The sequence below is a fragment of the Dipteris shenzhenensis genome, chromosome 18, assembly GCF_047967505.1.
Source record: "Dipteris shenzhenensis isolate YYH24624 ecotype China chromosome 18, Dip_SZ_1.0, whole genome shotgun sequence".
Classification (NCBI taxonomy): Eukaryota; Viridiplantae; Streptophyta; class Polypodiopsida; order Gleicheniales; family Dipteridaceae; genus Dipteris; species Dipteris shenzhenensis.
The window spans coordinates 18,532,155-18,546,813 of record NC_141613.1 but is presented as its reverse complement, the minus strand read 5'-3'; the positions used below and the strand labels follow the sequence as shown (position 1 = coordinate 18,546,813).

The 14,659-nt window shown below is 45.3% G+C and overlaps 1 protein-coding gene across 1 annotated transcript in view; it reads left to right on the top strand.

Moving 5' to 3' along the window:
• The first annotated feature begins 2,656 nt into the window (after window positions 1-2,656).
• Window positions 2,657-14,659, top strand: part of LOC147890896 (protein REVEILLE 8-like) — a 40,308-nt gene continuing 28,305 nt past the window's right edge. The window contains exons 1-2 of the mRNA XM_087389838.1: window positions 2,657-2,871; window positions 3,213-3,270. Coding sequence (XP_087245964.1) covers window positions 2,720-2,871; window positions 3,213-3,270 — 210 coding nt within the window. The 5' untranslated portion in view covers window positions 2,657-2,719. The remainder of the gene's footprint in view (window positions 2,872-3,212; window positions 3,271-14,659) is intronic.

The following is a 14,659-nucleotide window of genomic DNA, read 5'->3' as shown; positions in this document are numbered from 1 at the left end:
ATAACTCTTTGACTCTTATGGATCTACCTTTTTCAAAAATTCGTTGCTTTCGATCCTTATTTTGAAAAAGAGTGCAATAAAGTGGGGTGCACTACTAATTGTGTGAAAAAAAATAGTAGCCACACACCCACACCTTACGCTACACAAGAAACGCTAACCTGACAAGAGACCCCAAGAAAAAAACAAAGTCTCTCTCTCTCTCTCTCTCTCATATGGATGCATGCGCGTGCGCACATAGACACACAGACACACATGCACATGAACACACACGGGTATACACATACACACGCATCTACGTGCACTTGCATGCATGTGCATACAGATGCGCACGCACACACATACACAAACACACACACACACACACATGCACATGCACATGCACATACACACATGCACAAATGAGCACGTGCATGTGCCCACACACATACATATATGCACATGCACATACACACACACACAGAGGCACACACAAATTCACGCATGCACGCACATGCACACACAAGATGCACACATGCATGCATGTGTGCAAACACACATCATATGTGTGCACATGCGTGCACATGTAGAGGCATATGCACATGTACTCACAATGAAACAAGAGGCTACCAAAGTAGGGGTAGAGGGAAAGGCTATAGGGTCAAAGGGAAAGGCCATAGGGACAAAGGGAAAGGTCGTAGGGACAAAGGGGAAGGAAATAGGATGGTTGAGAGAGGCTAAGGAAGTAGGATGGTTGAGAGAGGCTGAGGAGGTTAAGGAGGACGCGGGGGGGGGGGGGGGGGAGGGGGGGGGGCAGTTGATTGGGATGAAGGGGGAAGTGGGGGGGAGGGCGAAGGCTGAGCGGGCTAAGGAGAGGCTAAGGAGGAGGTTGGGTGGCCCAAGAGGAAGGGTAGGGGGCCGAGTGGTTAAGGAGGACGCTGAGGGTCATAAGCAAAGACAAGGCAAGGCTATGAGAAGGAAGGGGAAGGTGAATGAGAGAGGGTGACACTGTGAGGAAAAGGGAGGCTGATTGGGAAGGGGGGTTGGAAATAGAGGCTCCCCCCCCCCCCATTCGTATATTTACTAGGGGGACATACTATGAAGCGTTCCCTATAATATGTACATTTATGAGTCTATCCTCATCCAAGGTCTAACATAATGACAAAATAAAGGATAAGATATTATATGGAGAAAGCGACAATACATGAAAGGGACGTGACTTTTTACAATAAAATGGTAGGTGGGACTTTAGCATAGACACGGTAGTGTGGATTGAGTGACTTCAATGAGATGTCATAATCTTGTATGGCCCCATGAAATTAGATATTGAGGTCCTACTTAGCTAGCAACTTCCAATGGCCAAAAAACCTTTTGTCAAGTGGAGTATATTATGTCATATGTATCTAACATGTGACAATAGCTATGAAAGGAAATGCCTTTGCTTACCACCACCCACATACTCATTTATAGAACTTCTCATGATGACTTAGTAAGGGCCCACAAGTTTACGCTAAATAACTTGGTTTGTGCTTTGATATACCTTGGCTGCATGATCCCGCATATTGTTCCTTGTGCCCCGTGTAGCCTTGGATGCCACCCATCTCATTGTTATCTTCATCTAGCCTACCAACATTCTTGCATTGGGGAGGGAGGTGGTAGCCACTTGTAGATGGTCCCGTGGGAAATTAGTTTTTCCCACGAAACCCTTTTCCCACTAGCTTAACATATGGGCAATTAACAGTATGACACAGAGGAGCTAGAGTGGGTGGTTTTGTGGGATTGTGAAGCATTTAGGGTTTGAAAATGACATAAAATTCATGTCCACCAAAAATATGATATTTAATGTTGCCTGTCCAGCATAGGCCATAGGTAGTGTGCCACTAGATGGCCATGTGCACGCGTGTGTGAGTGGGGGGTTTGACATGGGGAATTAACATATCTAAAAATAGTGTGACACATGGGAGGCAGACACACACGTGTCTTAATGTGGGCTTCAAGCCAATTGGGCGTTGCAGGCCAAGAAAGAGAACTTTGACAGTAAATAAAGAGCAGCCCTGTTGTATTGGGGTGTGTGTGTGTAGTAGATGTGCCATGGTTTTTGCGCCTTCCTACAGTTTCGAGGTCTCGCCACCTCATTGAACATTCAACAGACATAAAATCCACATTTTCAGATAATGACAATGAGGCCCGTAGGTTGCCGGTACCTACTCAAGGCGCCCACGCCTTCACCCCATACATGAGATATTTGCCAAAATCTCTGGGAACCGTAGGTTGCCGGTACCTACTCAAGGCGCCCATCCGCCTTCACCCCTCGAAGTTTTTCCGAAATTCTAGTTTTCAAAGAGTTGGTATAGCTTACCCCGTGGCGGATGTCCCGGGTTGGAGTCCGATGCGAATTTGTGGGATCAAACACACTAGTAAGGAATAATCTTCATTCCGAGTGGACAGGTTGACCCAATGACTATATATAAAAAAGATATGATTATTTATTTAAACGTTGTTCCGATAAAAACCCTTTTCCGAGTGTCCCAGCTTTTAAAGCATGTGCAATTAATAGTGTGACACGTGGAGGGAGGGAGGGAGCTGGAGACACGTGGTGCAATGTGGGCTTCAAGTTTGGGGAGTGCCAATTGGGCGATTGGAGGCCACGAATTTGAAAAGAGAGAGAGAGAGAGTTGAAAGGAAATGGAGAGGAGCCCTGTTGAATTCGTGGGGAGTGTGTGTGTGTAGCAGATGATGTGCCATGATGGTTTCTGCGCCTTACTATGGATTGGAGACGTCCCTTCCTCACTCGCACAGCTCGCTCAGGAAGATCCGCAAGCCCTACACCATCACCAAATCTCGCGAGAATTGGACCGATCACGAACATGACAAATTCATCGAAGCTCTTCAATTGTGAGTGCACCATCCCTGCCTCTGCCCCCCGGAAGGATCGCCCATCAATCAATCCATCGCTCCTGTCACGCCTTGACAACATCCTAGCAGGTTTTTTTTGGTCATCATTCGCCGCTTCCATCGCCCCTACCCCCCCCCCCCCCCCCCGCTTGCTTTAGCCATACATCATCATCATGGCAGAGAAGCCAATCTAGTATCGGAAGGATTTAATACTGGATCTGCAGTATTCTTCATATGAAATATCTCAACGCAGTCCAGAAAATTTTCCTTGAGTTTGAGCGTCGGCTTGACTCCATATAGCCGAGGCGGAATTTGTAATGCTTCGTGTACTGATGTCGCAGATTTGATCGAAACTGGAAAAACATTGAAGCGTTCATTGGCTCCAAGACCGTAATACAGGTTGGTTTGAATTAATAATTTTCGCTTGCTGATTTTTTCCATTCCTTGGTATGCTCCCCCAGCCAGATTTCCTTGGTTTGCACCGGAGCATCTCAAAAGGCTTGCTTTCAATCGGTTCTTGTATTTGTTTCTGCTGCTTTATCTTCTTTTCCCAGTGTTCCTTTTGTTTAAAAGGTCGTTCACTGCTGCCACTGCAGTTCTTTCAAGATAAAGCTATACCTCTCATGACAGTGTTTGACATGTGCGCACTGAAGTTTTACCTGGATTATACAATGCAAACATTTGAAGATTCTATAGTGGTTCGACTTATTGGCACGCCTAGACAAAATGCACGAAGTTGTGAAGCGTAAGATAATACGCTTGAAGAGAGCAACACACGCATTGAGTTAACCAGCTGCAGCCTGTGTAAATTCCCACATAGTATAGATGATATTGTGCCAAATATTGACCACAGGTTGGGTCTTTCTCCCATGACAAGGCTGCATCAGGCTCAAATCAAATCCCCCGAATGGCGTCCTCTGGTGAGAACTCTGGGATCCAATGACTCGGAGGGGAGGCCTCAAGGATGTCTTGACTGATGACCTGATCCCCAATGAGATTGGCCACCTAACTCATCTCGATGGAAAAAGTGTCTCCCCTGTGTCAGCCAAGCCACCATCCCCAATAAAAACCCGATGGATCCTCTGTACCTTGGCCAGGATCTTTAGAGATCTAAACCAGATTATTCGGGTAGAAGGGACAGCTCCACAGCATTATGCTCTCATTTCCACAGTGCCTGCCAAACAACAATGATAGGTCCCATCTGTCCACATCTTTGCCAGCCATGGGCCAATGAGTAGGCCCCATAAGCAACCAGCCAAGAAAAACAGGAACTCTTCTTTAGGTAAAGCTAGGACTTGAATTTGGTAATGACCTCCATCAGGATCTCTTACTCCATTCAATGATGCTCTCTGGATGGGCTAGGTTGAGGCCTCCTACTGTAATCGTCTGCCAATCTGAGTGAAGTATGAAAAGAACTCTAATTCTGATATCTATTTGAGCTCCCCCACTTTGGATGCCAAAACCACTCCCTAGGGTTCCACGGAACCTCTTGAAGCGACGGCCTTCCTAGAGCCACAACTGCACTCAGAGAACTCATCTCTGTGGTGTCCGGGGTCACTGGCCCAGCTGTTTCCCCTCTCTCAACGACTCTGATTCTTTTGCCACTTGATAGAGACCAAGGCACTCTAGAAACAATAAATCTCCTTGGGCTATGCTATAGAAAACTGGGTAAGGATCAATGTGCTCAGCCTGAAGGGAACTGGCACCCTTGTCCCAGAGAATTGGCTGAACCATTGAGGGGATGCTTTATGTCCAAGGCTTCCTTGAGTCCCTCAAACCATGGACCCGGGATGGCTGCATCAATCTCATCAATCTTGCCTCAAGCACAACTTAGATGTGCCCAAGCCTGAAGCTGCTTCTTCGTATGCTCAAGGAGGTAGCACCATGCTCCTAGAGAGAGGTAAGTCTAGTTGTCTGCTATTCTACTTTGTGAACTGATATACATGTGATGGCCCAACATGTGTCCCTCCTAATGACAGACCTCAGGATGCTAGATCAAGGGTTGGCGCTCAAACTCCTCCTTGCACTGTGGGGTGGTCTGAATGAGGTGAGTGGAGAGGTGTTTGGCACACCCTCATTAAGCTCTGCATCAACAATGACCTCTTTCTCGTAAGAGGGGCCTTTGTGAAGATCCACCGGTGAGATTGCTGCTACTATCCCTTGGTGCGAGGAGTGCTCTTAGAAAACAACATCATGTATCCTATCGAGGTCTAATAGGGCCTGCCCATAAGATGAGAATGGACCTTGTCTGTCAGCCAAAACCTGTAGCATACCCGCCTCCTCAAGGTCAATATCTGGCAGTAGAGTGGAATCGTCTTTGAAGTCAAGAAGTGGTACCTGATGGCGGGCCTAGGAGGACTTCTCCGCGGCTAGAGAAGTCAACGATGGACTGATAAAGGGCAGCAAATGGGGATGTCTCATCATCACCTCGGATATCTCTGGCAAAGTGGGAGGTCTCAAGGGGGAAGTACCAAACTACGACAAACAGATCCCGGCTGTCCATGTGTTGAATCCGGATCCAAAGAAATCTGGAACGTGTATCTCTCTACTCTACTGAAATGGTCCCCCGAAGTGTGGATCTGAAAAGGACTGCAACTCCACCTGAACCTCAAACTCCTCCTGTACCCCTCGTCTCATCTCTATAGGCAGACTTCCATGTATATCCGCTGACTATCGGGGAAGAGGGCGCTTTGGACTTTGACGTGTCTCTGTATAAAAGACTATGTTGTGGACATGCAAATTTCACCTTGTGAAGTTTTCCTCCAAGTTGCGGCCTGCTGGTATTGCGATAATTCTTTCTATCTTAAATGGTGTGTTGCCCTATCAGCTAGATTTAGATACTTGTTTGGGAGAGACTAAAATGAAATTGTTTTCAGAAGCAGTTGTAGCTTGAATGAAGAGATTTTGGACTACTTTTTTATTAGCCCCTCCATTAGTGCTAGCCTTCGTCATGGCTGACTCTACCCTTCACCTCCGGAGTGCTGATAGATACTCAGTACGAAGACTTTGTATAAATGGATGCTCAAGTATGTGTGGGGGTGTGGATTTGTATGTGTGAGAGCATATTTTTATACTATGGCCTACACCCATTGTTGGGCGCTGATGACGTCAGTGGGGATGTCATAGTAGCTAGTCCCTGCTATGCGTGATGGAGTTTATGGTTTTCAATCTTGTGAGTGACTATCGTGAGATTGAAACTGTAATATGTTGTGTTTTAAGAGGAATGTTTGTGGATTCATCTAGGTATATGAGGATGAGGATGATGAGGAGGGGGAGTATGGCACTGATGTTGATGATGATGAGGATGAGGCACAAGATGAGGATGCAGCTTGAGGCTTGAGGCTTGAGTCTCATCAGTTGTGATGCATTTCAGCTTTGTTTCCTGGCTGCGGCAGCCTTTTCAGTTTGTTATATGGTGTTTTGCAGCTTGCCTTTGATGTTTTGGTGTAGTACCTACAGGCTACTTTCAATTTTCTATAATCTACTACTTGCTAGTAGCTACCTTTGATCATGATGTTTTGGTGTCTATCACTATGTATCAGAATGATGAATCCATTCCCTGGACTCTTCCATGAATAAAAGTTTGAAGTTTGAAGTTTGAAGTTGAAACTTGAAAATTATGAAGCTCTCTCTCTATATCGACAAGATCACTTCTTTTGTTGATCGACTAGGTGGAGAGGGTTCGCTTCTAGCTGACCTGATGGTGCAGATATTGTTGTATGCCGATGACATAGTCCTCATATCATCCTCAACAGAGGGGTTGTAGAAACATCTAGAGGCTCTGGAGATGTTCTGCAGGGAGAGAGACTTGACAATTAACCTTGGGAAGACTAAGGTTATGATCTTCAACACCTCGCGAGCAGCAGTGTCCCGTCACCATAGTTTCACATACTGGGGCGAGCCTGTGGAGATAGTGCAATCCTACACATATTTGGGGATAGTGTTCACTAGACGAGGTTTCACGATGATCCATGCGGGTACGGCACGACTCACATGAGGACGGGGTGCTCTGGCCCGACTAGAGAGGCGATGCTTCCAGGCACACTTCCAGGACCCCCTTGATGAAGGGCTGGCTCTTTGACACGCTGGTGAGACCGACTGCCATGTACGCAGCACCTTTTTGGGGGAGTGAGATTTCAGCGACGGAGTGGAAGAGATTTGGGAGACTACAAGTTACCATGGGATCTAGGATGATTCAGAGTAAACCCTCAGTCACTCATCAGATTATATAGGCAGAGTTCGCCATGACCCTCCTCCAAGTTGATGCCATCTTTCATATGGTGACGTTCCTCCATAGAGTTTGGTCCTTACCCCAGTGGAGACTACCGAGGTTAGCATTAGAGTCCTCCAGGTGACTAGTAGAGAGTGGTGTTGATACAGCATGGTGAACACAGATATCCACATGGTTCGGTAGTCATGGCATTCAGATGGACAGACTTTCCCCCTTTTAGTACAGTCTGGACGCACCACCCGAGATGATCCCACAAGATGAGATCAACCGTATCATACGGTTGGACCTCCTCCAACTCCATACATCTAGGGCTTGGGAGGGGAGAGGAGCTCTCCACGAAGATCCAGTTCTACCATGATCACTTCCTGTGGATCTCAGAGCACTGTCTTGTCATATGACCTCAGTATCTTGAGGACAGGAGAGTTTCACATGCACTGAGGATCGCCACTAGTCAGTTACGAGTCTCATCACATCAGGTGCGGATTGAGGCAGGGAGAGCTGCAGGCATACCCAGAGAGCAGAGGACTTGCACACTATTCCAGATGGGGGAGATCGAGACGAAGGAGCATTTTCTATGTGTCTGTCCAGTCTACTATGAGATCCGAGGATGATATCATTGGCTCTTTCAGGAGGGACATGGCTTTGGCCCACTCACATGGCTGATACGTTTTCACGATCAGGTCTATGTTGGGCTCTACCTGCTTGAGATGCGCCGACAGAGACACACTGATGCGATAGGCCAGAGAGCAGCATGGATTGATGCCACAGGTCACCATCGACAGACCACAGACTTTTGTTATAGACTTTTGTGCATCTGAGTCAGCTGCCAGTGTAGCCGAGGGAGAGGAGCTTGATGAGATGAGAGCATCATAGATGAGCGGTAGGAGTGTCTACCACGATGTGGCCAGACGAGGGACACACACTCCACGTGCGACACGGAGAGAGCCCAGAGTACACACGATTGAGGTCCGGTCTATCTCATTCCTTCTTAGAGGCGATCACCAAAGACGAGGCATCACCCTTGACATAGCCCACCGGATCCAAAGATCGAGGAGACCACGTCCTCCCGCATGTCGCGAGACACCTTTCACTCCGATCGTAGCTCATACAACACTCAGTAAACTAGATAGATGATCACACTCATACACAAAACCTAGTGTATGAGTGTCCAGGAGCCTAGTGTCCAGGAGGCTATCGCCTTGGAGCCTAGTGTCCAGTAGCTTCTTCCACTCCACCCTAGGATCAGGCTGTACCTCCCTCAGCAGCCCAGGTTGTTGGCACTCTGTCCGCACCATTTCTTGATCAGGACCCAGTACAGGTGCCTCCTTCCGTGGATAGAGGGAAGGGGTCTTACATTCTCTCCTTGCTTCGATAGGAATGTTAGAATTATAGATATGATTACCACCACTCTGAATTCTCTTCCTGAGACTTATCTCAGCTTTCATACCTCGCTGAACTTATCATTGAGGGAGGGTGCAAATCCTCTCACTTTTCATGAGTTGATAGGACTTCTGCTTCAGGAAGAGAAGACCAGGAAAAACTTGGCTTCATGTGCAGGTGAACAAGCTATGCTCTCAAAGTTAAAGTCAAAAGAAAAGGGACAGGCAAAGACATCAGTAAATCAGCCTTCCAGTGGGTCAGGACAGCCTTCACAAAAGGCTAAGAATGATGCAAGTAAGCCCAAGAAGAAGGGTTTTTGTCATTACTACAAAAAGCCAGGTCATCACATTGCAGAATGCAGGAAAAGGCTTGCAAAAGAGAAGAAAAACAGCTCCGGTATGGCTGTTTCAGATTCAGCTCCTCATGCATCTGACAGTGGGGATGCTGCAGCCAACTTTGTTGGACAGGATTATGCCTTTTTATCTTGCATTTCAGATTCTAGGCTGGCTGCTCCAGATGCTCGGGATAGTACAGCCACTTGTAATGATGATGCATATGCCTTTTTGACTTGCAGTTATGATCCTTCCATGGATGCATCAGCTTTCAGTGTCAATGAAACACTGAATACATGGTATTTTGACAGCGGTGCCTCCAAGCATATCACTTCTAGGAAGTGTCTCTTCACTTCCTTGCATCCACCTCCGGTTGGTAAGAAAGTCACTTGTGCCAACAACTCGTCATATTCAGTTCGTGGTACAGGAGAAGTTGAGCTTATTGCCATTGATGGCTCAGTTTTCAGACTTTCAGATGTCTTGTATGTGCCTGGTATCACCAAGAATCTCCTTTCAGTGTCCACTCTCAACAGGGCTGGATTTCAGGTCATCTTTGAGGATGACAAATGTGCTGTCCGAGACAGAGAAAATGATTATGCCTTGAGATTATCTGGTACTCTGCTGCGTGGGCTTTTTCAGCTTGATCTTTTGGATCTGAATCCATTCCCTGGACTCTTCCATGAATAAAAGTTTGAAGTTTGAAGTTGAAACTTGAAAATTATGAAGCTCTCTCTCTATATCGACGAGATCACTTCTTTTGTTGATCGACTAGGTGGAGAGGGTTCGCTTCTAGCTGACTTGATGGTGCAGATATTGTTGTATGCCGATGACATAGTCCTCATATCATCCTCAACAGAGGGGTTGTAGAAACATCTAGAGGCTCTGGAGATGTTCTGCAGGGAGAGAGACTTGACAGTTAACCTTGGGAAGACTAAGGTTATGATCTTCAACACCTCGCGAGCAGCAGTGTCCCGTCACCATAGTTTCACATACTGGGGCGAGCCTGTGGAGATAGTGCAATCCTACACATATTTGGGGATAGTGTTCACTAGACGAGGTTTCACGATGATCCATGCGGGTATGGCACGACTCACATGAGGACGGGGTGCTCTGGCCCGACTAGAGAGGCGATGCTTCCAGGCACACTTCCAGGACCCCCTTGATGAAGGGCTGGCTCTTTGACACGCTGGTGAGACCGACTGCCATGTATGTAGCACCTTTTTGGGGGAGTGAGATTTCAGCAACGGAGTGGAAGAGATTTGGGAGACTACAAGTTGATGGGAACAAAGAGCGGAAGCAAGAGGGAGAGAGAGAGTGGAAGGAGAGAGCACAAGTTTTGTGGGAAGCAAAAAAGTCTATTGTGTGACTTCCCTTATTGCCTTTTATACAAAGAATAGATAAGGTGATGACGTGGCAGTATAAGTACCACTTATACAAGGAATAGCACATTGTGCCTTTATCCCCAACAATCTCCCACTTAAAGGCAATGTGCCCAAAAAAGAGGAAGAAGTGTACATAAAAACATATACACAAAATACAAGAGAATCTCAACATGAGAAACTCAGCCAACACCCATCTGTACTCTGCAATGTGCAAAGCGTTGCGGGTTAAGACTCTTGGTCAAAAGATCTGCAGGATTGTCATGAGTGTGCACTTTGACAAGCCGAATGCGCTTATCCTCAAGTATCTGTCTGATAAAATGATATTTCACCTCAATGTGTTTCGTTTTGGCATGAAACACAGGATTCTGTGCTAGCTGAATGGCACTCTGACTATCACAATGCAAAATAGGAACCTCTCCTGATAAACCAATATCTCCCACTAGACGAGATAACCATATGGATTCTTTGCACGCCTCTGTGGCTGCAACATATTCTGCCTCTGTGGTAGATAAAGCAATGCATTTTTGCAGCCGAGAGATCCATGAAATAGCACCACCACCTAAGGTGAAAACATATCCTGTAGTAGACTTTCTTTGGTCTACAAATCCTGCAAAATTTGAGTCTGTGAACCCATGAAGAACCAAGTCTTTCTTCCCAAAGCAAATGCACACATGCATTGTGCCCTTAAGATATCTCATGATACCTTTCACGGCTTCCCAATGCTTCTTGCCAGGTGTTGCCATGTATCTACTGACAACTCCCAGTGCAAAGGCAATATCTGGACGTGTAGCCACCATTGCATACATGAGACTACCAACCGCGGATGCATAAGGAGTCTTGGCCATTTCAGCCCTCTCATCATCTGACTGTGGGCTGTCTTTTTGACTGAGTTTCACATATGGAGGTAATGGAGTATTAAGCATCTTTCCTCCCTCCATATTGAAACGCTGCAAAACCTTGCCAATGTATTCCTTCTGAGACAAATAGAGCAATTTCTGATTTCTGTCCCGTATGATACGCATCCCTAAGATGTGATTTGCATCACCAAGATCCTTCATATCAAAGGTCTTATGCAATCCCATTTTCAGTGCATCAATCTCATACCGAGATTTGCCTGCAATAAGCATGTCATCAACATAAATGATGAGCAAAATAAGGCTACCATCCTTTGCTTTCTTGGTATAGAGACAGTGATCAACATCACTTCTCCTAAACCCCTGAGATTGCATGAAAGTATGGAATTTGAAGTACCACTCCCTTGGAGCCTGCTTCAACCCATATAAGCTCTTTTTCAGCTTGCATACCAACTTTTCTTTGCCTTCACTGACAAACCCTTCTGGCTGTACCATAAAAATTTCCTCATGAAGATCACCATGAAGAAACACAGTTTTGACATCCATCTGACACAAGTCCATGTCCTCATGTGCAACCAATGCCAAAACAGCCCTCAATGTTGTCATTTTCACCACAGGGGAAAAGATTTCTTCAAAGTCAATGCCCTTCTGTTGCTTGAACCCCTTGGCAACCAATCTTGCCTTGTATTTGTTCTTAGCATTAGGAGTGACCTTGATCTTATAGACCCATTTGCATGGTAAGGCATTCTTTCCAGTTGGTAGTTTCACCAAATCCCATGTCTTATTTTTGATAAGAGAATCCATTTCTGAATGCATGGCCTTCTCCCACTTTCTCTTATCATGCCTTCTCATTGCTTTCTGATAGCATGAAGGCTCACCACAATCTGTCAACATGACAAAATCAGCCACATAGTTCTGTCCTGGAACAAACCTATTAGGAGGTTTGGATACTCTGGTGGATCTCCTTACCCAAACATCTTGATTGGCTGGCTGTTCAGCCTGCATACCAGCCATATTATGTGGTTGTACCACCTCTTCTGGCTGTGCTACATCACCAAGGTGTGGCTCTATCTGTGGCATATCAAAGGCAATTTGATTAGGCTGATTCTCAGCCTCTATTCCCTGTGCATTAGGGACATTTGCAGCAGCACCTTGCTGCATATTATTGGGCATATTTTGCTGTCTATTCACAATGATTTCTTCAAAGACAACCTTCTTATTTTCTGATTTTTGTGAGGGCTGCCTGTGCATGCTTTTCTCATGAAAAATCACGTCATTGCTGCGTATAATCTTCCTTCCAACAGGATCCCACAATCTATACCCCATTTCACCACTATCACCATATCCAATAAAGATGCATCTATTTGACATTGGTTGGAGTTTGTTGCGCTGATCTTTTCGTACGTGCACATACGCATCACAGCCAAACACTCTCAAGTGTTTATATGAGGGTGGCTTGCCATACCACTGTTCCTCAGGTACTTTACCATCCAACCGCTTATTTGGTGACCTATTGATGACATGAATGGCTGTTTGAACAGCCTCTGCCCAAAAACCATAGGGTAAGGCAGCATGAGACAGCATACTACGGACTCTATCTTGAATAGTCCGATTTGTTCGCTCTGCAACTCCATTCTGTTGAGGATTATGAGGGCTTGTGAATTCCCTCTTTATCCCCTTTTTGTCACAAAATTCCTGAAATATTTTGGAGACATATTCTCCTCCATTATCAGAGCGTAAGCATTTCAACTTCTTGCCTGTCTGATTTTCAACCAAGGCAACAAACTTTTGAAATGTATTAAAAACTTCATCCTTCCTCTTGATGAAATAGACCCACACTTTCCTTGTGGCATCATCTATAAATGTAACAAAGTATTCATGACCACCCATAGACAACTGAGGCATTTGACATACATCACTATGTACCAAATCTAAGGGTGTCAATCTTCGTTGCAATGTCACTTTATGTGGTGACTGTGAATGCTTACCAAAAATGCAATGCTCACAATGCTTAAATTCTGAAAATTTCAGAGACGGTAAATAACCCAATTGAGACAGTGCTTGCATTCCTTTAACACTCATGTGTCCTAACCGGCCATGCCACAGTGAAACCTTTGGCACCTCAGTTACGGCAACCACATGATTCTTTACATCAAAAACATGCAAAGCATACAAAGTATCACACTTATACCCCTTTGCAATGACTCTGGCTCCCTTGGTTATCTTCCACCTACTATCACCAAACACAGTGTAGTAGCCTTGATCATCCAATTGACCAGTACTAACCAAGTTCTTTTTAAGCTTTGGCACATGCCTAACATCATGTAGCATAAACTGTGTGCCATCAGCAAATACAAGTTTTACATCTCCAATCCTTTCAATAGAGCATGCATAATTGTTTCCAAGATGCACAACACCCTGTGAACCACCATTATATGAGCAAAACCACTCCCTATGTGGTGTCACATGGAAAGAAGCACCCGAATCAATGATCCAAGTGGTCATATCACTATCATCATCAGTGATCAAAGCATGTGCATCAAGTGATGAAACAAAAAGAATGTCATCCTCACTCTCATGAGTGACTGCATTTATCTCTTCAAACTTCACACCACTGTTACTGCTCTCTGCATGTTGCTTGCCTTTATCTTTTTTGGCATCCTGATTGTTGTTGCTGCCCTTCTTTTGCTCCTTTTTCCACTTAAAGCAATCTTTCTTCATGTGCCCCTTCTTTCCACAATGAAAGCACTCAATGTCCTTCTTAGGACGTGACTTACTGCGGGATTTGTTCCTTTGGCTGTCATTACCTCTATGCTGAGGTCTTCCCCTTGTGTTAAGGGCAGTGGAAGACTTACTTGAAGCATTATTCTTCCTATTCATCTCCTCCATGAGGAGCTGGCTCTCAACATCTGCATACACAAGAATAGGATTTGAATTGCTCAAAGCTGTCCTGAAAATATCCCAACTCTCAGGAAGAGTGCAAAGCAAGAAAGTTGCTTTAAATTCATCATCAATGTTGAATTTCTGATTTGCTAACTGCTTGATGATGGAGTTAAACTCATTTAGGTGCACACTCATAGTCATGCCCTCCTTCATCCTGAGATCCATGAGCTTCTTAAGCCAATAAACCTTGCTTGCTGCACTTTGTTGAGCATACAAATCTTCCAATCTTCTCCACATATCCCATGCAGTGTCCTCATTCTCAACATTGAACAAGAGCACATCTGAAATAGAAAGCATAATTGTGGAACGTGCCAATTCATCAACACTTTCCCATTCATCATCAGACATATTATTTGGCTTCACCCCCTTTTCCTTGATAGGACGGGCTTGGTGCTTTTGAAGAAGCACATTGTAGCACTGCTTTTGCCAAATGGCAAAGTTGTGTGCTCCTTCTAACTTCTTGATGTTAAGGAGTGAACCACCTTCACTCCCACTTGAAGCCATGTCTGAGCAAATAAAAACAGCAAAAGCCAAATAAAATAGCAACCAAAATTTGTTCTTTACAGGAGAGAACTTGCAGCCAATATACCTTCCACCTTTGAATGCATAAATAGTCCCAAAACTGTAATAAATTTCCTGCACCACTATGACTCCAAAACTGAGTCA